Here is a 27452-nt window from a genome sequence, read left to right as displayed (position 1 = left end):
AAATGGATCAGTAGACAGGTGAAATTATGCATGTATTAGGCTAGTGCAGATACTAGACCTTCTTTAAGTATTATCAAAATTGCAATATAATATTACAATAAACTAATATATCATATAGCCTGTTGAGGAAGAGAAGGAATCTACACAGCTCGAAATTCAGTATGAACACATAGCCTAATGGTACACAACTTATAAAATATCATGTTTTAATTCGGTTTATAAACTGAGGGGACGGATTGCAAAACCGTCGCCACGGATTGTTTTTTTTTCTCCTACAGGTGACTTCCCGGGCTCCGTAGAAACCTGATTATGGTAAGGAGCATTTCATTTCTGACACACGCACCGAATGGCTGACCAATCACAACAGACCAGGTGACCAATCAGAGCAGACTGGGGGTTTCGGAAAGGCAGGCTTTAAAGACACAGGAACTTAAACGGATGCTTCATGCAGAGGGTGAAAAGAGGTGCAGCAGCAATGTACAAGTATGAGAATTTTTTTTTTTACTTAAAATCATGTCAATGTTTTCTAGCAGATCCCAAAAATAAAATTATGAACTTGTAAATGAAAATTATAAGTGCACTTTAACATATATCAAGTAGCCGTTATTACACCTCTTGTGCCAGTTTCTCTCTTAAAGTTATAATTCACCCAAAAGTGTAAATTTTGTCATCATTTATTTACCTTAACATCATTCCAAACCCGTATGACTTTCTTTCTTCTGTGTAACTTAAAATAAAATATTTTGAAAATGTCCCAGGATGTTTTGTGTGTGTGTGCATAAAATGAAAGTCAATGAGGTCTGACGTGGTTGTTTTGGACCCCCTGACTTTCATTGTATAGGCAAAAATAGTTAAAACATTCTGCAAAATATCTTCTTTTGTGTTACGTGCACGGAGGAAAGAAAGTCATGCATGCTTGGAACGATGTGAAAGTGAGTATTTTTGGGTGAACTATCCTTTTAAGATGGCTAGAAAAAGGGAAAAGACAGAAAGGTTTGTGAATGAGGCACTTTATTACACCATGCTTTGGTCTTTTTTTGTCTTTGCCCCCGCAGGAAACCCTGTGCAATATTTGCAGGGTTATTAGAGCAGTAGATTGATAGCTGCAGTTTGGATTCGAGACAGCGCAGAATTCAGCCCCTTCTTCATCCACATGCTTGCTCTCTGTCTTCTGCTCAAGGCCTCACTGAGGTCTTTCAGGCAATATATACAACCGAATCATCTGCATATAGAGACTGGATTGGGTGAAGATACAGCCATACCCCAACTGATCATTGTGTAAACTTTTATTTCATCTCCTCAGAGAAAAGGAGCACATTAGAAATTGAAGAGGTTTCATCCCCAGATGTTTCACTTTTATCATGTGTGAAATCAAAGCCTCTTGTGTTTGTTGCCTGGTTGGTCATGGTGGTTTTCTTCTCAAGAAGTTCTGCTAGAGCCTCTTTCTGAAGGGAGCCTTGGATGACCCATGGGAACGGCACAAACTTTGTCTCTTTAAAGTCCCATTTTTGTTTCATCACATGCTGCTTTTATAGGGATGTGGTGGTGTGAAATCCCTGTCGAGAACTCTGGAGATGTCTGCGAAGGCTTTGATCTACACTCATGCTTACAAGATCTCTCAGGCTCTAGACCTCTTGATGAGAAAACTATTCCCAAAGTCCTGCTAGTCTGAGGCCTAGTCTTCTGGAGAGTGCAATGGAAAGATACGGAAGAAAAGATACCATACACATACTGATTTTAGTGATAATGTAGAAACCTTTCAGACCTACCATGAGCTCAAATGTTGTCAAATGATTCTATGTTCTGTTAAAGCAACTTTCAACTTCAATTAAAAAGAATACTTAAAATTGAAGAACTGCTCTACCCATAGACCTATATAACGCTCACTCCCATAAACCATAATGAATGACTTCTTACTGTACCATCAGTCAACTTATGTATATGTTTTGCATTAAATATCATGCTATTTTATTCTTAATCAATGACAGTTCATATATTACCATTCAAAAGTTTGGGGTCTATAAGATTTTTTTCTTTTTTTAAATAGCAAGGATGCATTAAATTGATCAAACGTGACAATAAAGCCATTTCTAATATTACAAAATATTTATTTTTATAAATAAATGTTGTTGAACTTATGAACTTTGCTGTTCATCAAAGAATCCTGAAAAAAATGTATCACAATTCCCACAAAAGTATTAGTCAGCACAACTGTTTTCAACACTGATCATAATAAGAAACATGTTGTTTTTTTTAACATCCAAATCAACATTATAATGATTTCTGACAGATCATGTGACATTAGAGACTGAAGTAATAGTATTCAGCTTTGCCATCACAGGAATAAAATACATTTTAAATATATTGAAGTGGGAAAAAGAATAACATTAAAAAAAAAAAATTACTTTAAATTTTACTGTATTTTTGATCAAGTACTGTAAATGCAGCCTTGCTGAGCATAAGCAATTTCTTTCAATAACATTTTAAAAATCTTACAGACTTTTGAAAGTTAGCTTATTTATATTGTACTTTGGTTTTTTTTGTACTTTTTATAAAAAAAAATTGTATTTACATTTTGTAGCTTTGTTTTAAATGTGGTAACATTGTGATTCATATGGGTGCTTGGTTCATGTGTTAAAACTCTTTAATGAAGAATGTTTTTAAATTCTTGTGGAGAAAAATGAAAAATACTTCTGAAATCAAGGCCACTTACAAAAGTGGGCAGTCCCTGGTCTTATAGATTGCTAACTAAGATCCACCAAACACTGTCCAGTACAGGCAGCTCCTTCAATATTCAAGGAGCCTGGTAGAGACCTGGAACTCTGTGTTCTTGCCTCAGGCATTATCAGCATCCATATCCAGTGGCTTTTGCACTCACAACCAGAGACAATATAATAGAAGAAAACAGACCATTCATAGAGAAATGAATGGAAGAGATTGAAATGCTAAAATTGGTTGCTGTAGGTACGGAAGCCTGACCTTTAAGTTAAAAAAGAGCCTGTTGCCCTATTGGTAAAGGCAGTACCTCAATATATTGCTCCAGAATGTGCATTAGCTTGGCCTGCCAGCTAAAGAAACTAAGTTGATGATACAATTGCATTGCTAATTTGATGAATGTTACTGAGTGAAGTTGTTTTCTTCATTCAGGTAGATAGGGATTGTTCTTATACACCTAATGCGTACAGAGAAAATAGTGTTCTTGTTTACTTGCCATTAAGGGACTGTATTACAAAGTCAGTTTTCACCCAATGAGAATTTGTGGAGTTGTTTTTTTATACAGCTTGTCATGAGTAATTTACTCATACATAATGTAAATGCACTCTAATTAATATGATAAACTTGCACTAGTGTCATGCTTCCAAAGATTGATGTCTCATTTCCTCTGTTGTTTGTCTGTCTCTCATAGGAAGTAACATCACTGTGTCAATATCCAGTAACACTTCAGAGATTATGGAGGGGGAGACCATCCAGTTGACCTGTGTTGTTAGCAACACTGTGGGTCCCCTGTCAGTGACGTGGCAGTGGACAGATAAGGAGGGGGCGGGTCCTGCTGTAAACGTGGCTTCAGTGGATCGTGAGGGAACGGTCACTCCTGGGCACACCTTTAGCGAGCGCAGCAGCTTTGGAGAGGTCCGGGTGGAGCGGGTTCGACCCGACACATTCACCCTGTTCCTGTATAATGCCTTCCCCACAGATGAGGGCCAGTACAGATGCAGCGCCACCGAGTGGTCCCAGAGCGGTACTGCACCTGACTGGATTTGGCAGCAAATTGGAGACGAATCCGCCAGCAAGACTGTCACGGTAAAATCAGTTGGTAAGTAAGACCACATACATTATTTGGACCCTTATTTATTTATATAAACCTAAAATCTCTTATTTGAGGTTTGGAATAGATAGATAGATAGATGGATAGATAGATAGATAGATAGAATCTGAATCAGAAAGAGCTTTATTGTTTACACATACGAGGAATTTGTTTTGGTGACAGGAGCTTCCACAGCCCAAACAGAATCACAGTGACAAGACACAGATAATAAAAAGAATAAAAATAGGATAGGTAAATATTATATTATAGGTAAAAATATTTTTAAAATACACAATATGCAAAATAGACAATAGCTGGTATTTGTGTGTACAGGTATGTTATGTACAAATGCAAGGACATGTAAATAAGAAGTATGTGTGTTAAATAAATGTATAAATAGTGTTGTGTATTACACGTTTATTGCTAAGTTAGTTGTTCATGAGATGGATTGCCTGAGGGAAGAACAGTTTGATACTTTTTTGATACTAGAACTATATCAGCAGCTCTAGATAGATAGATTCTAGACGAATATAAATAAGTTATATAAATATAACTTATTTATATTTTATATTATGTTCTAGGTCTGATCCTTATATGATTGATGATATGATTTTTATTATATATACATTTAAAGTTTGGGGTCAGTAATATATTTTTCAGCATAGTTTCATTAAATTGATCAGCAGTTATTTTCAATTGTACTGATATTTCACTATATTACTGTTTTTACTGTATTTTGATCAAATAATTGCAGCCTTGGTGAGCTAGAGACTTTTTTCAAAAACATTTTTAAAAATCTTACCGACCCCAAGCTTTGAACAGTATATATATGTGCGCATGTTTGTATTTATAAAATATTCCCTCATAAAAGTAAAAAATGCGCTTGAAGTTCAACATCAGGGGACAAATATTTTCTCTTCATAAGTTCATTCTGACACTGTATTTGCATATATATAGTGTTTTGTACTCATGCAGTGTATTTTTACTGTCAGCATCACTTCATATTTATGACATCATAAAATTTCTGCTTCATACACACACATACACAAACTCACACTTGAGCTCACACAGTGACAGGAATATGTACCCACTCAAGGGGAGTAGAGTGGTGAAGTGGCATGTGCACTGTAAAGCTGAATCTCTTCCAATAGTCAATATAGCCCACTCGTGCTTGCATAGCATCATGTACATGCAGAGCAGTGGAACACTACTGCTGTCAGCTTTCCATCACGATCAATAGCCATGACTTCCCAATCTGATCTTTAACTGTGTATGTAATGAGAACACACACACACACACACATGCTTGCACACAGCAGAAAGGAAAAACATGAGTGGATAGCAAGCTGGCAGATGCTCTAAATAAACACATTGTGTGAAATAGCATGTGTTGCGTGACATTGAGTGGTTTTTAGACAAGATATTGGATCATCAGTTCTTGATAACATACAATATGTCTCCTGTTTTGATGGTGAAGTGTGTAACTTTTTTGATACTTAAAAAAACTTTCTACTCTTCCAACTTAGTTTGTAGAGACAAAACAACTCTAAATCAGTCATTCGTAGATTTTTCTTTCTGAGGAGTAGTTCTCAAACATATGCTCTTGTTTGCATAACATTGCATAGTGATTTATATTTTAACCAGCTGCGTGTTTTTGGTGAACTGCCTGTTTGGGGCAGAACAAGGATAGAATGGCTCTGGCCCACTGGTTGAGAATCACTGATGTACAAACACCTATGAGAAATTTCTAGACTAAAGAGTCTAAACGCCATTGTGAATCATTTTGAATAATTATTATTTTTGCAATGACATTTACTGCCATAAGGCACAGAAATTAAACCATTCTGACTGTCTGAAAGAGAATTTTTATAATTATGTTTGACACATTTTAATTGGAAATTGTTTGTTGATTTAATTTGGAAAAGTTTATTAAAGAAAATTAATAAAATCTTAAGTCATGTACATTTCTGTATTAAATTTAAATAAATGTGGATTTGGCTTTTTTTTTTTAGAGAAAGCCTGTTTCTGTCTTAAAGGTAACTTGATGTCTGCTGTTTTGGCTTTTACTGTAAGTACAGACTTCTCCAGGTGTGTTGCAGGAGTCACTTTGTTCGAGTAGGATGTGTATGTGATAGTCACTCTTATTCGTCCGTGTGGGCATAGATGCTGTTTGTGTCCTTTGCTCTTGCCCTGTGACAGGTGTGTTGGTAGTGCTGAGTAAAAATAGCAGTGTTGTGTTTTCCAGCATTGACTCTGGGTGACTGCGTATGGATGAAGGATCAGGACCGGGTGTGAAGCAGGGCCCAGTTTGTGATGTTATTCTGCTGAGAGTCTTAACATTCTCATTAGTGTCTGGCAGTGGTTTGGATGCTGACTGGCTTCAGGCCACCCTGTAGCGGTAGAATCGTTTGGCTGGGTTACACCTGACACCCAGAGGTGAGGCCAGACACACATTCTGCCACAATTAAGTTTTTTGATTGCTAAGAAAGCAGTTAGAGCTCCCAGCATGTTAACTGGATGGCAGATAGATTTAGGTTTAATGGTACATCTGCTAGTGAGTGTGCTATATAGCTGTATTTAAGATTTTGGACTTCCCATATTGTCTTCATAAAATGTAAAGGCAGCTGAATATTTTCATTTCCACTACCATTCGAAAGTTTGGGTTGTGGTCATACTACACTTCTCATTCCATTGACTACCATTCATATGCATGTGAATGTACACTGCCATTCAAAATGGGGTCAGTAAGATTTTTAAAGAAGTTTCTTATGCTCATCAAGGCTGCATTTATTTGATCAAAAATACAGAAAAAAACAGTAATATTATGAAATGTTGTTACAATTTAAAATAATGGGTTTCTATTTTAATATATTTTAAAATATAATTTATTTCTGTGATAAAAAGCTGAATTTTCATCAGCCATTACTCCAGTCTTCAGTGTCACATGATCCTTCAGAAATCATTCTGATATGCTGATTTATTACCAATGTTGGAAACAGCTGTGCTGCTTAATTTTTTACAGCATTTTTTAAAAATAGAAATCTTTTCTAACAATATAAGTCTTTACAATCAGTTTTTATGAATTCAACAAATTAATGCTAAATAAAAGTGTTCAATTCTTTCAAAAAAAGAAAGAAAAAAGCAAAACAACTGTTTCCAACATTGATGATAAATCGTAAAAAGCGTATCAGAATGATTTCTGAAGGATCATGTGACACTAAAGACTGGAGTAATGGCTGATGAAAACAGTTACTTTGTAATCTTTCTTTTCAGAATACTGTTGTTTTTACTGTATTTTTCATCAAATAAATGCCCCCTTAGTGAGCTTAGAAGATTGATTTAAAAAAAAAAAAAAAGGTTCATGTCCATCATGATGACTTGTGGGATGGGCGCTGAATGGCTTCATTGGGTCTCACAGATTTTCATCCCATTGCATTTATTAATTTTTTGAAAGGTTCATTTTCTTTTTATGAACCAAAAAATTAGCATAAATAGTAATGCTCATATGTAGAGAAACATTAAAAAATATAGGTTAGATATATGTTAGAAAAACAGTTGCGACAGCAAAGAGAAGAAACATCAGCAAGCAAAGTAACAGCCAGTTGTATAGGGCTGATTCTTGACATGAAAAAGCCATTCAGAGGCCGACTGAAGCTCTCTCCTTGTGTCAGTCTGTGAGATTTGAAATCTCTATTCCCACTGTGTGTGAGGGTGGGTGTACACCACATGTTTTTCTGAGCATGTCTGTGTGTCTGGAATAATCAAACACACTACAGCTGTGGCTGTCTGGCCCTGCCTGGACTCGCTCCTCTCAGACGTCAGCTCATGCTGCTCTTCCACCCACTTCCTCCAGTGTCATGATAGTTCCTCTGATCACTGATTACATATTGAGAACCATACAGTGGGTCACACAAAGTAACAAAGGTAAAAATGTTGGAATGTGAGAAAGATTGTGTATGTGAAAGCCCTGGTGATAGTGTGTCTGTAAAGAATCACTCTCAGCATGTGTCCTACAGGCCCGCACTCTGGAGAAAATGGCATTGATCATGGCTCCCTGCTGTCTGCAGTCAAACACAGGATAGATAGAAAGCCATTTCTGGTCATGTGTTTACAAGAGAGTAAAGCCCTGGAATCCATCAAAACATGAAAGATATGCGAATGGTCTCTCTTTATTTCTCTCTTATCACTCATTGTAAACATCCTATCATTCTTTCTAAATCTATGAGCCACACATGCTCAGGCCTGTCCTTTATTTTTTAACATCTCCTCTATCAATTTTTCTTTCTTTCTTTCTTTCTTTCTTTCTTTCTTTCTTTCTTTCTTTCTTTCTTTCTTTCTTTCTTTCTTTCTTTCTTTCTTTCTTTCTTTCTTTCTTTCTTTCTTTCTTTCTTTCTTTCTTTCTTTCTTTCTTTCTTTCTTTCTTTCTTTCTTTCTTTCTTTCTTTCTTTCTTTCTTTCTTTCTTTCTTTCTTTCTTTCTTTCTTTCTTTCTTTCTTTCTTTCTTTCTTTCTTTCTTTCTTTCTTTCTTTCTACGTCTGATCATGTTTAACTTTTCATTACGTTTGTACTATTTTAGTACTAAATTTGAATGTTTTAAAGGGATATCTGTTATCTTTTACTCGTCTTCATGTAGTTCCAAATCTTTGTGACTTACTTTATTCTGTGGAACATTAAAGAAGATATTTTGACACAATACTGTTTTGGTTACAGTTGATTTCCATTGTACAGACCAAAAAAAAAAAGAACTCAAAATATCTTCTTTTACGTTCTTCAGAAGAAAGTCAGAGAAGTCGAACAGGTTTAGAAACACAATGAGAATTAATACATTTCATTTAGGGGTGAACTTTCCTTTTAAATTGTATCATGTGTTTAAAAATGTGTATTGTAAGCTTTAAAGTGAAAATAATAGTGTTTGCAAATGTTTGTTTTGAGTGAGAACTATTTCTCCTTTCTCTCATCTGAACATGAGTACATTTAACCAAACTTACCTGAGGTAATGACAGAGAAAAGAAGCTTCATCTAGAATTATTTCAGTCCATTAAATAACAATCAAGCTAAATGTGACATTTATTATGGGCAAATAAGTTTTTGAATTGTTTGAAATAACTAAATACCCATAATTATTACCCGTTTTATTGCCAGAAATCACAAAAACATTCTGTTTAATAGAAGTAAAAGCATCAGTGTTAGGACTGATGACAGCATTAATGACACTTGGTATCAGATCAGAAAGAAAATAAGTATAATCACCCAACCCTAGTGACTGAAAGTAAAGACTTACTGTTCAGTCAGTGAGTTAGATAACTAGTGATTTATGCATTGATTCATTTGGTCAAGGATTCCTCAGACTGATTCAAATGTTAATTCTTGAGTTTGTGAGTTTCTGGAATTGAATCACACTATAGTGGTGCATAATGTTTTTTATTATGGCTAAGACAACACGATATAAAGATGTGTTTCCTTGGCATTATTTCTTGATACACAATCTTTTTATGTGATCACATTCAATTCTGACTTCAAGCTCACAACTCGGGTTGTGATTTATTTTTTTATTTTTTTTGTAGAGCTATAGATTTAGCAGATGAATAGCTTTGCAGGAAACACTGCTATAGATCCATCGATTTTTCTCAATATCTGAGCAAAAGTGAGCTCATTAAATGATCCAGCAGAGTGGATTTTTTGCTTGCAGTATTAGTTTGTATGTGCTCAATAAACAAGGATGTGTGTAATCTCCTTTTGGCTGCTTTCCGATGTTGCTGCCTGCAGGATTGAGTTGGCATGCTACAGGTCACCTTGTCCAAAGTTTATCAACATAACGCAGAATAGATTAACTCTGCCATTGTCATGCTTTACTCCTAAACAGAACAAACTCCTGCTAGCCTTTCTCAGCCCAGTGAATGCCTGAACTCTGGGATTTCTCCAGGGAAGTCTTTGAGGCTCATTAGCATGCAGACAGAGTAGTTTGATAATGTAGACATCTAACTTTACTGCCCCGTTCCTTTAATAGATAGTTTGCATAATTGAAGGACACAGAGGCTCTCCAAATGACTATACTACTGAGATCTGGGCAAAGCTTGTGCCCGATGGGTGTTGCGTTAACCTGCCCTCTGTTACAGCCCAGCAGCGTGGCATCATTAGGGCACTGGCAGATAGACTGGGAATGGAATTCGTTGTCTCCAGCCTCGTATGGCCTCCAGCTGCTGTCATCCATATCAAGCACAAACACTCAGAAGTAGCCAAATGACGCTTTACCCTTCCATTGGGTAAACATTCAAGGTCCAGAAATCTCATGCAGAAATGTGCTTCCTTTTCAAATGGAAAGACAAAACAGCCGGGGCATTCCCTTGTAATGAGTTTATTTTTCCCATGGACGCCAAAATTATTTTGTAAAAACTACAGAATTTTTTTTACAGTGTATAGTATGAGCAATGCAGATGTAAATAGCTGCTGAAGGGTGCCAGTAGCAACTCGCCAGGGAATAGGTTTGTTGTCTATATGCCCATTAGCAGATTCACATACTCATCAGTATCAGCTGGGAATTCACAATTAAGTCACCCGCAGTTCCCTCATCATGTTTACTTGTGTGACAGCCTTGAGCTGAGGGGGCAGCGCTAGCAGCTAACCAGAACTTAGTTTTTACTGTCAAGCAAAAATAGAAGATGGTTCCACAGGAGAGAATAAGTACTTGAACAGTATTGCAATCATGCTGCAGTGGCATACAAGTGCAAGCGTTGTTGCAATGCACACACTTTAATCTTTAATTCATTTTTTTATATATAAAACATTGAGGTAAGGGTGGGTCTATGCCCAAAATGTGTATCATAGTAATGACCAGTGTTGCCAACTGCTTTCAATTGAAAGTAGCTAAAACTGGTAGCTAAATGTCACTAGATGACATCATAATGGCAAATTCACTGATCTATATAAAGATGAATGTAGATCAGTGGGCAAGATGAGAACTTAGATAAGGTTTGTCCCTAAACTTTTGAAAAAAGTCTCAAAGGGGGGCGGGGAAGTTGCTAAATCTAGCTACAAAGTAGCTAAATTGGCAACACTGGTAATGACTGCCAGTGAAAATTAGCAGTTTAACTATACATTGCCATTGTTTTTTTTTATATAAAAAAAAGAGTCTGACATGAGTGAAAAACCAGTTTCAAATTGTATTATTATTAAATAATATAAAGCCTCAAAAACAAATATAATAAAACGTATAGTTCTGACTCTTAAGTTCTGATTGGATGAGTTGATGTAAATGCCTATCAGCACATGAACTGAATTCTATATTAATGCATTGGGATATTGCAAGTATTTTTAATTACTATATGTATTCTCTTTTTTTTTTTGTTCTTGCTTCAGAATCTTTCTTCTTCGTGTCGGCCTCCTCCCGTACACCTAGCGTGACGTTTGGTGACTCGTTTGACCTGCAGTGCATCGTGAAGCCACGGCACAATCCCAACGTTCCTGCTGCAGTCACCTGGCGCTTCCAGCCAGCAGAGGGCGACGGAGAGTTCAGAAATTTGGTGACATTCACGCGAGATGGCACTCTGCAGTGGGGCGACCAGTTGCTGGGCCTGGGCACGCGTACCACTGTGGATCGTACACCCACTAACACCAACTTTCGCCTCAGCATCACCCGAGCCGGACGCAAGGAGGCCGGGACATACCAGTGTGCTGCCCTGCTTTATCGGAAGAATTACGATGGCGCCTGGAGCACGGTGGCCAACCGCACTTCCAACCCGCTGGGCATCAGTGTACTGCAGCCTGGTGAGTCTAAAAACAGCTTCCGTCGCAGGAAAGGTGCATGTGGGCTCCCTGACTGCTTGACAAAGGGCAAGAAACAACCATGACTGTTCTGATGGCACTAAATTGCAGATAAGGTTCACTGACATCCGTTAAAGTTTGGGTTTGTAACGTTTTCTCATGGCACAATGCTTGAATCACTCCCCAGCATTAAAAATTAGCATAAGGGCTATTAAGAAGCACAGATGACAACTCACACTTTACTGTCACTACAGAAATAAAGATTTCACTGATAATGCACCATGTTGTAGTGTGGCCTAGTTTCACAACTTTCACCTTCACTAGATATTTCTCTCTCCCATTCTTCTGTCATGTGTGCATGTGTGTGTTTCACAAGATATTGGCCTCTCTGTGCTCATAAGAGTAATTGAGATGATTGGCGTGTGTGTGCAGCTGAGGCAGGCCCTCCTAATGGCCTGGAGTGTGTGATGAAGAGGTTGTTAATATCCTCCACACCAGAGAAAGCGATTAGAAGAGAAGAATATGAAGAGGGAATATTGGGGGGAGAGAGAGGGTCATTAGAGCAAGAATTGGAGCTCATTAAATCTAGTCCCTCTGGACTTCAATCCATGGACTGAACAATGTCACTCTCAAAAGGAAGACCTCCTCACTGACCTCACACACACGTTTGTTGTTCTATCATGGTGGGACTTTCCATTCACTTCTGTGGTTTTAGAATGATAACCCTAAACTTAACCCTCACACAAACCTTTTTGTATTTTTATTAAGACGTTATTTAGTATGTTTTTCAAGCTTTTCTCCTCGTGGGGATCACTGGCTGGGTTTTAGTGTCCTTGTGGAGACATATGGTCCTCACAATGTTAGCAAAACCTGACCTACACACGGAGAGTGTTTAATGGACATGTGCTGGTGCCCATAATGAACCAACATTCATAATATACACTAAGATAAGCAGGTTTTTCCTCAGTGTTTCTCAGTCAAGTCAGTATCTATACCCACCAAGCTCCACCCCACCCCACCCAATCTTTTTAACCACAAATTCAATTTGATATTGCTAATACCGTCAAAGGACAGGTATTGTTATTTTTTTGCATTGTCTTCAGTGTATTTTTGTTTGTTTATTTCTTTAATTTACCTTTCAGTGTTTTGGGATGGGTAGGATTTTTTAATGTTTTTGAAAGAAGACTTTTATGCTCACCAAGGCTGCATTTATTTGATCAGAAAAACAGTAATATTGTGAAATTATTACAATTTTAAATAACTGTTTTATACTTAAATATATTTTAAAATGTACTTTATTTCTGTGATGGCAAAGCTGAATTTAGTGTCACATGATCCATCAGAAATCATTCTAATATGCTGATTTGCTGCTCAAGAAACATTTAATTATTTTGACTATTTAATTATTAATACTTATTTTATTAACCAAAGTAATACGACTTAATAATTATGGTTTAACTATCTAACCATAACTATCAAAACAAGTAATTAAACCAAATGTTAGAAAGATTTTGGAAGCTTCATTGATTGTTTATAGATTCTAATAATTTATGATTTTATGTTACAAAACCACAATTTTGAGCTAGCTGGAGCACTCAGCATTTTACTACATTCAGTGAGGTGTCTTATGAAGCAAAACTGTAGTGTACCTCATTCCAGCAACTATATTGTTTCTGAGACAGACCATCTCCATAGAGCTCATTGGCATGGAAACGCACTCCTGTCTGCCCCGTGTCGATCTTTGGTCTCTATACCGCCCAGTCAGAACAGCAGGATATGTGTTTATTCTTCACCTTCAATATTTATTTTGTTCATGTAAGTGTGGGTGTATGTGTACATGTATATTTTGTTGACATTATTTGTAACCTTGACCCTACATGCCATAAAATTGATTTCAATGTTTGGATGCATGAGACCTCATACCATTGCCTTCTATCTCTCTTCATTTCAAGTAGTGTTTATAACTGTTGTCTAACCCAGTGTGGAGCAGAGCTTGGCAGGAGTTAATGGCTGTGAGACAACCCTGGGGGGGAAACATGCTCTGCTTTCCCCCACAGGCCTGCTCCCTGCCCTCTGGCTGCACGCGAATCAGTGCAGCCCACCGGAGACTTGCTTGTAGGTACACTAACACATTCCAGCCTGAGGTTCCCTTGTTACAAAGCGTATCTAAACAGGATTGTGCTTTTGTGTTTGTGATGCCTTTTTGAATGTAAGATTGCTCTAATTATACAGACAGGAAAACAATGCAATATAAAATGGCATGTACTTGGGATATATTGAATGCATCAAAAAAAAAAATCGATTGTTAACATTGTTAACATTATTACCAACATTATCGCCAATTTATTCCTTATTGCAGCTGATGCATCGCTTAAGTGTATCAGGGGATCAAACAACAAGCTTGTGTGACTTTATTTCTTCCATGGAACACAAAAGGAGAATTGAACTGGTTATTTTGGGTGCAATTAGAACCCATGGAGACTGAAGCTTTCAAGCTTTTTAAGGACACAAAATTACCGTAAGAGTATATTAAAAGTTTTCTGAATCCATGTGATAGACAAAAACTATACGTGGTTATTTACTGAGAAGATTCCTCTTCATTGAGCACATGTATCATTGAGTCGGTGAACTGGAGAACTTTATCAGTCTGATTTTTGAACAAATCATTCAGGCTGGTTTACTGAACTGAATAAACCTGTTCATTAAAACATCTTACTCAAAGGACAATTTGTCCTTTTTAAATCTTGAAAGCCTCAGTTTCAATTCATAGTATTTGCGTGAAAAAGAGCGACCAGTAGAATTCTTTAGAAATTCCTCTTTTGCGTTCCACAGAAGACAGTGAGTCATGCAGGTGTAAGGGAAACAGGTCAATTTAGCTCAAAGGGAATCATTTATGATTTTATAGGGAATTTGGACAGAATCACTGTTTTCCGGCTGAAGGTCTCTTTAAAGTGAAGTGTGAGTTGTTGTGGATGTAAAGGCGAGGTGAGAGCTTTGCAAGACATGAAATTCTAATCCGAGTCGAATTACCTTAATGATTTGTTCCAACGAAGGTCATACAGGAAGTATCAAACCAGAAAGAATAAAACAGAATGCAGAAGACTGTGTAGACAGTTACGCTTTGTGCAAGTCATTGAGTTGCACTTCCATACTAAACATACTGTACTATATTTAAAAACAATTCAATATGCCTATTTTCTATGTGTAGTAGGATGACAGTGTTCCAATAATAATATTAATAATTTAATTTGGAACACCGTCATCCTACTACATTCATCTACTCCATAGTATAGTCATTAATGCAGTGGGAGTTGACTACGAAATGAAAAAGTACCATTTGTTGTCCAGTGTTTTTATTGTTAACTAAAACGAAATAAAAAATTAGATTAAATTAAATTAAAAGATACAAACTTAACAATTATAAATATTGCCTTGGCAACTAACTGAAATAACGTTGAAGTACTAAAGTCACTGCATGCAAAACTAAAACTGAAATAAAAAATAAATGAAGGCTATGTAGAAATAAATGTTTACAAAAAATGAAAAAACAAAAGAGAAATAGAAATGAGCAAATGACAAAAGCACATAACACAATTACTAAAACTTAAGAGACCGAAAAATGACAGAAAATATCAAAATAAAAGCTAATTCAAATGTTAGCACATACAATAATAGTATATAAATAATACTAAATTAACTAAAAACTGAATTTTATAACTTTTTAAGAGCTACTATGTGGAATAGACTTAACATATCACTAACATATAACAGTGTAGACTAACATACATATATATATATATATATATATATATATATATATATACACACACACACTGTAAACAATTCTGTAAAAATTAGGGCACAATGTACTGTATTAATATAAAGGAATTTACCATATTTATTTTTTTACAGGTGTTTTACTTGTATTATCAATTTATATATTTTGTTTTACTTGTATTTTGTATTCACTTATATAATGCTCTACATACTATATATATAGTTTGCATGTACTTTATCTGAGCTTATCAGAAAATTTATATTAGTTTGAGAAGGTTTTTTCTTTTTCTTTTTTTTTTTAGCAAAGTTTAGCTCCTCCTACAGGACAGAGCTCTTATGACTGAAGTGACATCAGTGACTGTTCTTTTATAAGCCGATTCCACAGTTGCAGTATTATTTTCCAGTAAGATTCTTGATTCCCAGCCCTTCTTACAACTCCTTGTTCGTTAATGGTTTGGTTTACACAAGCATCACACACATATCTTTAAGATGCAGAGCGAGGCAGAGCTCTTTGCTCCATTGACTCCGTGACCTTCCTCTCTCAAGGGGTAAGCCGGCACCCAGACGACCTTTCAACATGCATTTGGGAATCAACTTATCATCCTGAGCACTCGTTTAGTTTGCCTGGTGTGTGCTTCACTATGTTTATTACACTGAATGGTAGGCCGTTAGAGAGCACAAACAGAGATGTTTGAGCAATGGCCCGTGACTTTCCACAGAGATTTTTCTTTAAATCCATTTGAATTTAAAAGTGTACTTTCTAACATTTTGAAACCCTCCAGCCTCATGGAGAATGTCGATGCAGAGGCAATTTCGCAGTTGTGCCGCCTCTTTTACAGAGTTAAAAAGGTGTGATTGCTTAACGCAGTCCTGGTGGATGTTTGACGTTTTGATGTCATAGAGTTGTATCCAACAAACATTTCATAAACATAAACAAACATGGCCCTGCTGTTGATGTTTACTTGATTGTCGACATTTGAGAACGGCACTGATGGAGTCCCAGAGTGTCTCTGTCATCTTCTGTCTCTGAATACAGCTTCTCCAGTCACTCTCAGCTAGGATGCATCGGAGCGTTTGATTGGCTGTGAAGTTTTACACAAAGAATTAAAGAACGAGAGAGAGGCCTCTTCTCTAAACTTGCTTACAGCTGCTCTGTTTATAGTCCAAAACTCTGTAGAGAAAGTTATGTTGTTTTTAACTTTTTATTATTTCAGTCACTTTTTTTATCAATATCAAAAATTCAGGTTAACATTTATGTGAATGGATAAGGGAAATTATATAATTTAGGTCCCGGAATTAGATTTTCACCATTTTTAAAAGCAGTTGCCTTCACTAGTCAATTTTATGTAGTCCTGCAGTCTTATAATTGAATTTTTAAAAGTATGAGTTATTCCATGTAATAATTAATATGAGCAACAAAATGCAGTTTAAAATAGATGATGTATAGCATGTCATGCCACAAAACTTCCCTTAAGTATTTCATGGCAGCTACACATATGTTTCATAAACAATGTAGGACATACATTTTTCTCTGCTTTATCCTCATATCTGTTTGTGCTAGTTTTATAAATGTTAAATACTTCTGGCTAAATGTTGCGCGCTGACATTTGGAGAAACAGGTTGCGTGGAGAAAATTCTCTGAAAGACATGGAGACTGGAGTGGAGGTAATGATGTGTGAAAACATCATGCAACTGACTGAATGCATTATTGAGAGACATTAAATCATGTCTCCAGAAGTGTCTGTTTAATATGTATAAGGCAAAGCTCCTCACTGTGAACGAGAGGAACAGAGTGGCTTAGTGGTAATGTAATAAATGAATACGTTTTGCAAGGATGACTTCGTTCACACAGTGAAAACAAACATTACACATTCCTGATGGTTTGTAACAGAAGTTTGCTTTGTGTGCTCAGGGACCTCAAGAAGGTCTTGCATCTGCCAGTGACAAACGTGATCTCGTCTCATAGGACCGGTTGTGTCTATGTTTTAAAGCCTTTTTATTCTTATTTAATACGTAGGCTGGCTCGTGTGCTTACCTCAGCACCCACATCTGGAGTTCCTCACAGCATCATGGGAACAGACCGTGGTGCTACACGTCACGTACACACGGCTCATGATGAGAAACGTGAAGACATCACAAAGTCTCTTGCTTTTCCCCTCACCCACTTGTTTTTTTTTTATTTACTCTTCCTCCTCACATTTGTTCTCCTCTTACTTGTTCTATTTTTTTTTTTTTTTATTGTTTTTAGTTTTATTTTTTTATTATCTGTGTTTTTTGTTCTGTCACTGTCATTCTGTTACACTGTGGAAGATTCTGTCACGAAAACAAATTCCTTGTATGTGTAAACATACCTGGCAATAAAGCTCATTCTGATTCTGAAGTTAAATAGCACAATGCACATTTCACCAAACATTAAGAACATTAAAGGGAAAAATTAAGGGGGCCAGCAAAATGAAACTGATGAAAAACTAGTGCAGTCTGTTCTAGTGTGTACTACTTGCTCTGTCCAATGGGCTGTTTTGCTTAAGATCTTTGAGGAAAATCCAAACTTCTTCTCCAGAGTCATTCACATATGTTTCACATTTGTTTAGACACACCAGTTAACGCTGTCTATTTTAATGTTGCGATGCATTAAAAGTTGTGAAAGGTAATAATTTCTTCCATATTGTAATGTATATGCGAGTGAAAGATGGAGGCAGAGCTTACAGTCAATTGTAAGAAAGGGACGGGACTAAAACTGATTAAATTAAATGAAGTTCAACAGAGAGAAGTCTGTCATTTCACCATAAGATTGAGTAACATAACATTTTTTTTTTACAAAAACATCTGTAACATGCATTTCGAAAATACAAATTTCCATTTCATGTAAACTTTATAATAAAGTGTTTCTTTAGCCCAAAATTCTGATCAGTACACTCATAATCCACCTGTTTTTGGATTATTGTCTTAATCTGGTGATGGCTGTCAGATTGAACAGTAATTGAGTGGAACATTTTCCACAATATTCAGTTTAAAGGTTGACCTAAATGAATTTTTCCATGGCCAATAGCTAAATATTTTACCCCCACCCCAATCTTGAACACATGGTTCCATCCTTCATTTCAGGTTTGTGTTCTACATGATTCATTTGTGGTGTCAGACAGGGAACTATTGGGATTATTTGCTGAAGTATGGAAGAGATGGATGATTAATATAACGGAATGCTAATCATAGCACACATACTCCAAGCACACTGACACAAATGAATCATAGTTACCAGTGATAGTGCTTTTCTTGCTGTCTTCATGCATTAAACAGTGTGTAAATTAAAGGACTCAAGTATGTGTTATCCTATAATTGCTTATCATGCTAATTTATTTCATTTTACTGGAAACTAGAGTCTTCAATTTGAAGTAATATCCCAGAGACAAGGAAGATCTCAACATGTAGGGGATTTTATGGTTGTGTGTGTGTGTGTGTGTGTGTGTGTGTGGAGTGTGTGTGTGTGTGTGTGTGTGTGTGTGTGTGTGTGTGTGTGGCCTGTAGGTTGTTTCTGGGGGCAGGAATTGGCAGTGTTAGAGCCGGTGGTCTATTGTGTGTGTGTTTATGGCTGTGGCCTGAGGAAAGGTGTTTGGCACTTCTGTCAGGCACAGTCACAGATCTGGTGTGATAGCCGCCATTGATCGCTGGTCCTTCTCTGAGCGGGTATGTTATCATGGCATCTTCAAAAGACATTAAACTGAAGTCCATCTGTTTGTAGATTTGGCAGGAAGCACTTTTTTTCTCCCCTGAGAAACTTACATTTTATCTAGAATGATAAAACTGCAACACACACACATTTAAAATATTTATGTCCATCCACATAAACTCCTACACTGGACAATCACTCATTCCACCCTTCCTCCTGATGGATTCTTATCGTAGATCCATATACATAAGATGTGGGTTGTGAAGGTGGTTTATGCGATTCAGTTTCTCAGGAGGAAGCCAGCACTAATGTCAAGGTGGACGTGTGAAGTTTCTGAGAGTAGGTTGATTCAGGCATTGCTCTGTTCATTAAGCTGTCCCTCTGTTGCACTTCTGCCACTAAATGAAAACACGCCGGCAGGTTGATCCAAAGCCTTATGGCATCGATATTCATCTTCATCTTCTGTTAGTGCTCACACTTTTTCTTAAATTAGAATTTTTGTGTCTTCAAGTGCAATAGAGGGAAACTCCTCTAGCTGTGATTTCATCAGAAATCCAGAGCGCTGATGACGAATCCACACACAAACAACGTCCCAGCAGGGCGTGCAATGTGATTTTCTCCTGTTTGAGCTCAACTTTATGAATCTTTTTACATTTTAAAACTAGATTTGGCATTTAAATGTGAATTTTAGTGGTTGTTTTTCCTCCTATGATTGCGTTTGTGCTTTTATGGCGCATGTGAAATGCAATAAGAATAACACGTTCATTTATGCCGATCTCTAGGGAAGCTGCCTAACTTTCCAACGTTGTGACAATCTAATCTGTGTGTAGTAATGCCAGTGGATGTGTCCTAATGGGACCATTCAAACTCAAGATTAATGAAGCAGTCAGATGTGGAATATGAACATTTTTTCATTAGTTTCTCAGCACAAACAGGATGAGAAATGGAACAGAAACTGGATTTAGTGTTGCCCTACATAGAATACTGAACCAAAAAGAGTTCACCTACACACACCCAGTGTTGGGAAGGTTACTTTGGAAATGTAATAGGTTACAGATTACAAGTTACCCTACTTAAAATGTAATAAGTAGTGTAACTTTTCAATTACTTTATTAAAGTAATGTAACTGATTACATTTGATTACTTTTTGATTACTTTTCTAAATTTCTAATGTTTTCAACTATTAATCATTTTTAAACATGTAAACCCGGCAGGGTTAAACTTACAATTTGACAAGGTAAAAAGGGTGTTGTTTTACACGACCACTGAGACCATTTCAAGAATACCCTAAAGAATCATACCAACGTGGAAAATGGAAAAAATGAAGCACAGCCACCACAAAATCAGACTGACTTTAAAATCATTCTGAGGTTAAATACATATTTAAAATCATAACAAGAAATAGTTGAATAGCTATGATACTGTTTTTGAAATCAAATCTTTGCATAGCTATGACAGGAAACACTGGAATCTAACAATGGCTTAGAAAAAAACAGTTAACCTTAAAAAAAATAAAGCATATACATAAACTCTATCGGATAAGCATGCAAGAAACATTGGTGTTTCAATTTATGAAAGAACTCAATTAAATCTGTATGTGGGAGTGTGTGGGAAAAAATCAGATGTAACCCCCTTTGTAATCCTTAACATTTTCATAAGTAACTGTAATTTAATTACAAAGTTTTTCTTAGTAACTGTAACTGATTACAATTACTTTTATTTTGTAATTAAATTACGTAATTCTGTTACATGTAACTAGTTACTCCCCAACACTGCACACACCCATATATAAAACGCATACTGTTTGTACATGCTTTCAACACAGAAAACAGACAGATTGCCACTGTCAGAGCTGTGGTGAGTGTACATGCTGATATATTAGCTCGGTTTCAAATCCAAACCTGGTGAGCTGCCTACCAAGACAACATTTTAAGGCATCATGCTGTTTCAGCATTATTACTCTGCCATCAAAGACATCTTCTTTTGGCCAAATTCGAAGGCAGCATTGCCTGCAGCGTGTGCTCTTAACAGAGAATCCCGCAATGCATTGCAGTGAGCTCAAATATGTTTTTTTTTATTTAAGTTATTAGTTATTGACGCTTCATCTGCTGAGCATTTCTTTCTGATAGCCTACATCTCAAATGTGGTACTCGCTTCCCCCAGTAATCAGCCATGACTGGATCCAGCCAGCCAGTCTTACAGGAATATGTGTCACCAGACCTGAGGGGGTAGTCAGCTCAAAGCTTCCTCCTCCAGACACAACCTTACCTTCAGGATTATGCATGTGAGACAGAAAGAGAAGACTACGGTGTGTTTTATGGCTCAGTCATCAGATTTTAAACAGCGTCCTCTTATCTTAGTTGCTCTAGCAAGTACTCCACTGTGCTTCCTTGCATTATCTTATTGTTTGATGTCGAGATGCATGTTATTAGCTTGAAGGCAAATCAAAGGGTTATAATTAACAAACAATCAATATTAGCTGCCTTCCCCTCTCTCTCTTTCTCTTGTACCCGGTTCTGTTGAAACACTTACTCATTAAAACAGTGCTGTCCCAGCAGCCCTTGTTAAATTGCTAAGTGTGTTTACATAAATGGGTCCTGGCAATGATGGATCAGTGCTCTCCCACACTTGTCGTACCCAGTGGGCACCAGTCATCCTGGCTCTCACTATGCCTGTAATTGACGGCATCTGAATTGTCATGGAGAACCGCTATCTCTGTGTCTCATGGATGGATCTCTTCTGTCCTTCTTCATTAGGAGCATAGTCTTCCAGCATGCACAACAATCTCCCTCCAGGGCACAGAGGATTTATCAGCCTCTGTCTTTCCCACACACATTCTCCGTTTCTCCTTTCACGAGACCCTGTAGCTTCATGTTCTCATAGTCCTTCCCACCCTCGGTCTGCCTTGAACCTCTTTGTCCATCCCACTTTACCACACTAAGCCAAACTAGTGCACCTGACCAGATGTGAACAGCAGGTGTTTCATATCTCCAAGAAACCTCCTGCTCTGAGAGGAGAGCCACTCCCAAGATCCGGCATTGAAGCCTGTGAACCTTATTCACAAGTTTCCATATTCACAGGCTGCATGATGACACTTTCTGTGCCCAATTTCACTGCTACATGACGTGACCTATGAGCGGTGGTTCTCAGTGGTATGGAGTTTCATAGCCATAGTCCTCCACAGTGTGGGATGTAGTGTAGCCGTGCTGATCGGTGTCTTGTGCACCACAATTTTATTCCAAGTGCTAAAAGGAGAGCAGCAAGAAAACGAGGCCATCATCAAAAGGCGAGATATGATTTTGTTTGGCCTCCAAGTAGCATCTAGATGCTCAATTTCTTGAAGGGAAGTGGCTTTTAATGTGGCCAGCTTCTGACTCTGAAACAACAAGCTCCACTAGGCAGATGGGAGACGTTTTAAGATCAAATGCATTTATTTAGTAGTAATTTGTGGGTGCTCTAGCATGTATGTTTATTTTAGATGCTGCTTTTGTTAGGTTCCTTCCAGAGATGTGCAAAAGGGCCAGTCAAGAGGCTGATGTAGGTCTTACAGCACCACAGTTGATCTTATTTACAGCACTATTGATATGCGTAAATAAATAAATACATAAACAAATAAAAATAAATAGACATTACAATGCTCACAGTCGTTAATCTTGCTTTTAGAGATACTTCAGTTTCCGCTGAGTTAGTCGGCAGTACATGGGTGTTCTGGTTTGATTAAAGGTGATACTTGGCCTGACAAAACTGACAAGCACTGATTCTCCAGACCGTGTCCCAGGAGCCTTTATGTAGAGCACCTTAAATTCCTTCCAGAGCCCACAAGCTCCTAATTCAATCACTAGAGCTTTGTGTGCTTCCTTATTTTCCATCCCAGTGCCCAGGCAATAGACCTTACTTCATGACATTCACTGACACAATGGAAGATTGATGAAGCACATTTGTTTCTGAAGCATTCATATCCAAAACCATTTCATACGGGTTTGGTAATTAATTAGCTCTGAAGTGATGCTCAAGGTCAAAATATAGGGCACCGTCTCCCACCTGATTCACAGAGAAACTCTTCAGTACACACAAACTCACACCCACCTGCACTCTGGCTGTGTTCTAAAACCTAGTGAACTGCCTACACAGATAGCATTTTAAGCAACATAGGCTCGTTGGAATAACTTGCCTCTACCTACATTTTTGCAAAACTCCAAAAACACACCTTAAAACATTATAAATAAAACATTATCAATTAAGAAAGACTTACTTTCGCATGATTCCTTGCATAATACTATATAACCTCAAAACACTTTTACCATAGTGCATGATTTGTAAACGAGTACATTTTGACATTTGCCGCATATATCCAGCTGCATACGTATGGCTTTTTTTTTTTTTTTTGACATCATAAACATCAGATGATGCCAACCCTGACCCAACATACAAAACTACCTAATTTTCCTCGCATTACTGTAATTTTGATCACAACATATAACCATTGATGTTAATCATGGTCACCATTTCGGTTTAAATACATGTCATTAACTAACTACATGATTTTTACTATCGCAGAACTGTGCATTTCTGCCATCACCTTGACATAGTCACCATTGATAAACTACTCCTAATTGTAATGTAGAAACATTCATTTTCTTTGAAGCTGCTTTGCAATGATGTGTATCATGAAAAGCGCTATACAAATAAACGTGAATTGAATTTAACTGATCTGTGAGCTTGCTGTTAGATTGTTGCAATTGCAATGCGGAGCACTTGAGTAAAGCTGAAATGGCACAGTTGCTTCAGCAAATGTCTTTAACCTCATGTTTGCTTTTGTTAACACTATTGGTTAAGATTAGGGTGGGGTTTAGTGTAGGTGGTACGTTATTTTCAAACATGATAGAGCATTAGCCTTTTAGCGCCACTTTTCATAATTTTCCAAATGTCCGTGATACAACCAACATAATAAAACTTTGCCAGATTCACATTAATCTGTTTCATAAGACTGAACAAGTTTTTAAGACCACTCAGTGGACATTTTCACTTTTAAAATGTCGCAAAATGGTGCAAGAAGCAACATAATTTTACAGAAATGTCACCACAGGCACACTTTTTCCAATTGAGCCTGGGCTGGTTTAAGACAACATATGTGGATGGAGGCAACAAAACGATGCAGACTTGTTATATACATTTGGTTGGCTAAATTCTAAAGCTGCACTGTAGGCAGTCTAGACAATGTGCTCTGACTTTAATGAAATAAAAATCCATCCAAGATGGTTTACGAATCAAGAGAAAGATTTTTTTCTTTATTAGAATATTGCATTGTTAGCTTAGCAACAAAGCCCCAAAGTCCTTTGAAATCAATTGTTATTTGAGTCGCCTATGCAACATAAATGAGGTGTGCTATTTGCATGACTCTTAAAGTTGCTACCTATAGAGTGTTCCAAATTGGTCACTTTTTAGGTTCTATTTCATAATGCTGCCTGTGTAGACACTAGACAGCAAAGCATCTCTCTAAACATGTTTGGACATTTTAACTGATGTTGCTCCAAATGTCATTTTGCATATTTTGAAAAAGATTTTTTTTTTTTTTTTTTTTTTTTTTGCTCAAACCACTTTTTTTGGACCACTTGTAAACACTTTTAACTCTCAAATATATGTCATTGGTTGTCACCAGCACTTCTTCAAGCTGTCTGTAATAACTCCTCTTCAGTAACTCCCCCCTGCCTATATCCATAAACACACTTCATAGCATTTTTAATCAAAGTCTCTGAAGGATGTTACTCGTCTTTTTCAAAACAGTTTCCTCACTCACTGAGCTCCCTAGCTAATGTTACTTGACATTTTCACTCTTCACTTCCTGTAATGTTTTCGTTCCTTTTTACTTTTTGCACGAGTTGTTTTTGCTGATTATCATACATAGGAGGCTCTGAGTGCAAAACGACCGAAAGGTCTGTTGGCTAAAATGACAAGAGCATTAAACAGATTCTATTCAGCCACATTCCTCACCAGACACTTGCTTCGGCCCACAGAAAACATTGGATTTAGTTGAATGCATCTCTTTCGGTGCATATAAACACATGCTTTCTGATAGAATGCAGCAATCCCAGAGTTCCCTGATAACCACACAGGGCTGTGTTTGCTGCATCACAGCCCAGAATGTGCACATATGTCGTAAGTTAAGAGAGGGGGGACACGTCTCAATGGAAGTTGGAGAATTAAAGCAGGGAGGAGGCACAGGACACAGAGGGCTCATCTGCGGACTCCCTGCCCGAGCACAGATCCACATAATTACAATATAGCCCTAATTGCATTGTAGAAGACTGCTGGAAATCCATCTGCAACACAAAGGAATCAGAGATGTATCGGCTCATTATGTTTTTGTAGCAGACAGAGGGCAGCAGTGCTCAAGCCCCATTCTTCACTGTTCAAGTCAGATCTGCTTAAACTGCTCTCCTGAGGGAGAACAGCCTCCCACCCCTCAAAAATCACACACACAATCGGTTTCACTGGGATTAAGCACATTTCAGAATGTTAATATGACACATTTCAGGCTCTGCTGCATGGATTAACAGTTAGAAGAGCTCATAGAAGAGCAGTCAAGTTTGGAGCTCTAAGCTGGCCTTCAATGTGCTTGAGTTAGTGCTGCGTCCACTCCACAGTCCATAATTTCACTTTTCCTCTCATTTTGGCAACACTTTATTTGGTTATCTACCTTATCTCTGTTCAAAGTGAGCAGCTCTTCTGCTGTTTTGCTATTCAATGATTACCTCTTAATATTACTGCGCCATTTGCTCACTCCCTGATTCCCTTTTTTAAAGTATGTTGTGCTTTTTCCCCCTTCTCTCCATTCTTCTATCACTTTCAGGCACTCCTCTGTCTCCTCTTTCCATATCCGATGATTATCCACTTGCCATTGCTCCACTCAGTGCCACTTTACCTCCCCCCTTTAAAAAAAGAGAGCGCTCCAAAAAGTCTTTTATGTTTACAGGTACACCTCAACCATTTCTCAGTCTCCACTCATTCTTGGACAAATAGACGTGCTTGTGGAACTCATAAATATGCATGAACTGGGATATTATTATGCTGTAAGTGATTGACAGTGATAAGGACTCTTCATCTGTCAGTGGGGGTTGAAATTAGCAGCTACCGATTAACTGTTCATCCCTAATGACTGCTTGTGTTTTTGTGTCATCAACAGAACTCTTGAAAGATCGCTGTTTTAATAATGGAATAAGAAATACTTAGTAGCATAGATCCCATTATCATGGCAGGTAACATAAATGTTAGTTTTATTTATTTATTTTCTGTTAAATCATATAGTCTTAAGGCCAATTTACACTGCACCAACAGTTCAAGGCGGACAATCACCGGATTATAGTATGTCACTTCCCAGACATTCACGACCCGACAAGCGCAGATAGGATGTTCATTCGGTGAAAACAAGTTCTGACAGATGCCAACAGACACCGATGGGGTAATACACTGATCCAACAAAACCCAATGAAGTGTCTGCTGCCATCTATCAGTGTCTGTCTGTGTGATGTGAATTGCCCTTTATTCTCAATGTGCATCATGTCTTTGGTACGCTGTGCATCAATGTCAACATTCAAGCATGTGATAAGTTGTTTCGTATGATTGGGATTCCTGTGTAAATATATTTAGAATGCCATTACAATGTGTTTTGCTGCACTTAATCAACAGCTGTGGTTTACTGTTCAGTCTAAAACAGTTTTTATCTGCTCTATCCTTCATTAACAACCTTTTCTGCATCACATTTGACATATTCACAGAACAATCTGTATATTGAAATGTGTCATGAGATCAGACTGAAATGATCAGTAGTAAATTGTTAAAAATACATTTAAACGGGTGGTTGATTGCAATTTCACTTTTTTAACGTTAGTGTGTAATGTTGCTGTTTGAGCATAAACAATATCTGCGAAGTTACGAAGCTGAAAGTTCAATGCAAACGGAGATATCGTCTTTTAAAATTCTGGCAGTTTAATGCCAACAAAAACGGCTGGTAGGGACTACAACAAGTTACTTCCCGGGTTTGTGACGTAACAAACCCAGATAAACCCCGCCCTCGGGAAAAGGCAGCAAAGGGGGCGATGCCATGCTGTGCTGCTTTTCTCTCTCTCTCTCTCTCTCTCTCTCTCTCATTCAGCTCAGCTCCAACAATGAACTGTTCTAATTATACACTTATTTTCACATAGCTATGAGAAACGTTTAACATGGACATGCGTGCAGTTGCCATACTGTATTAAAGCTTTAATCAGGACAAAACCATATATTAAAAGCTAACATAAGCAGTAGCATTTACAAATAACAGCATATCTATGAGACAACAACAAACAAAAAACATAGGCCTACCATTAAAAGCCGTGCTTGCACAGGTTCTGCACGATCCTCTTCAATAATATCCTCTGCTTCTCAATCGGGCTCAAACTGATAAGCGA

At 37.4% G+C, this 27452-nt stretch overlaps 1 protein-coding gene across 1 annotated transcript in view; it reads left to right on the top strand.

Annotated features, from left to right (window-relative positions):
- LOC107658230 (immunoglobulin superfamily member 3-like) overlaps positions 1-27452 on the top strand; it is a 167059-nt gene that overhangs the window by 127635 nt on the left and 11972 nt on the right. The window contains exons 5-6 of the mRNA XM_016446694.1: positions 3407-3814; positions 11160-11567. Coding sequence (XP_016302180.1) covers positions 3407-3814; positions 11160-11567 — 816 coding nt within the window. The remainder of the gene's footprint in view (positions 1-3406; positions 3815-11159; positions 11568-27452) is intronic.

This window comes from Sinocyclocheilus anshuiensis, unplaced genomic scaffold, assembly GCF_001515605.1.
Source record: "Sinocyclocheilus anshuiensis isolate Anshui unplaced genomic scaffold, SAMN03320099.WGS_v1.1 scaffold263, whole genome shotgun sequence".
NCBI lineage: Eukaryota > Metazoa > Chordata > Actinopteri > Cypriniformes > Cyprinidae > Sinocyclocheilus > Sinocyclocheilus anshuiensis.
The sequence above is the reverse complement of the archived record's forward strand: the minus strand, read 5'-3'. Positions and strand labels throughout refer to the sequence as shown.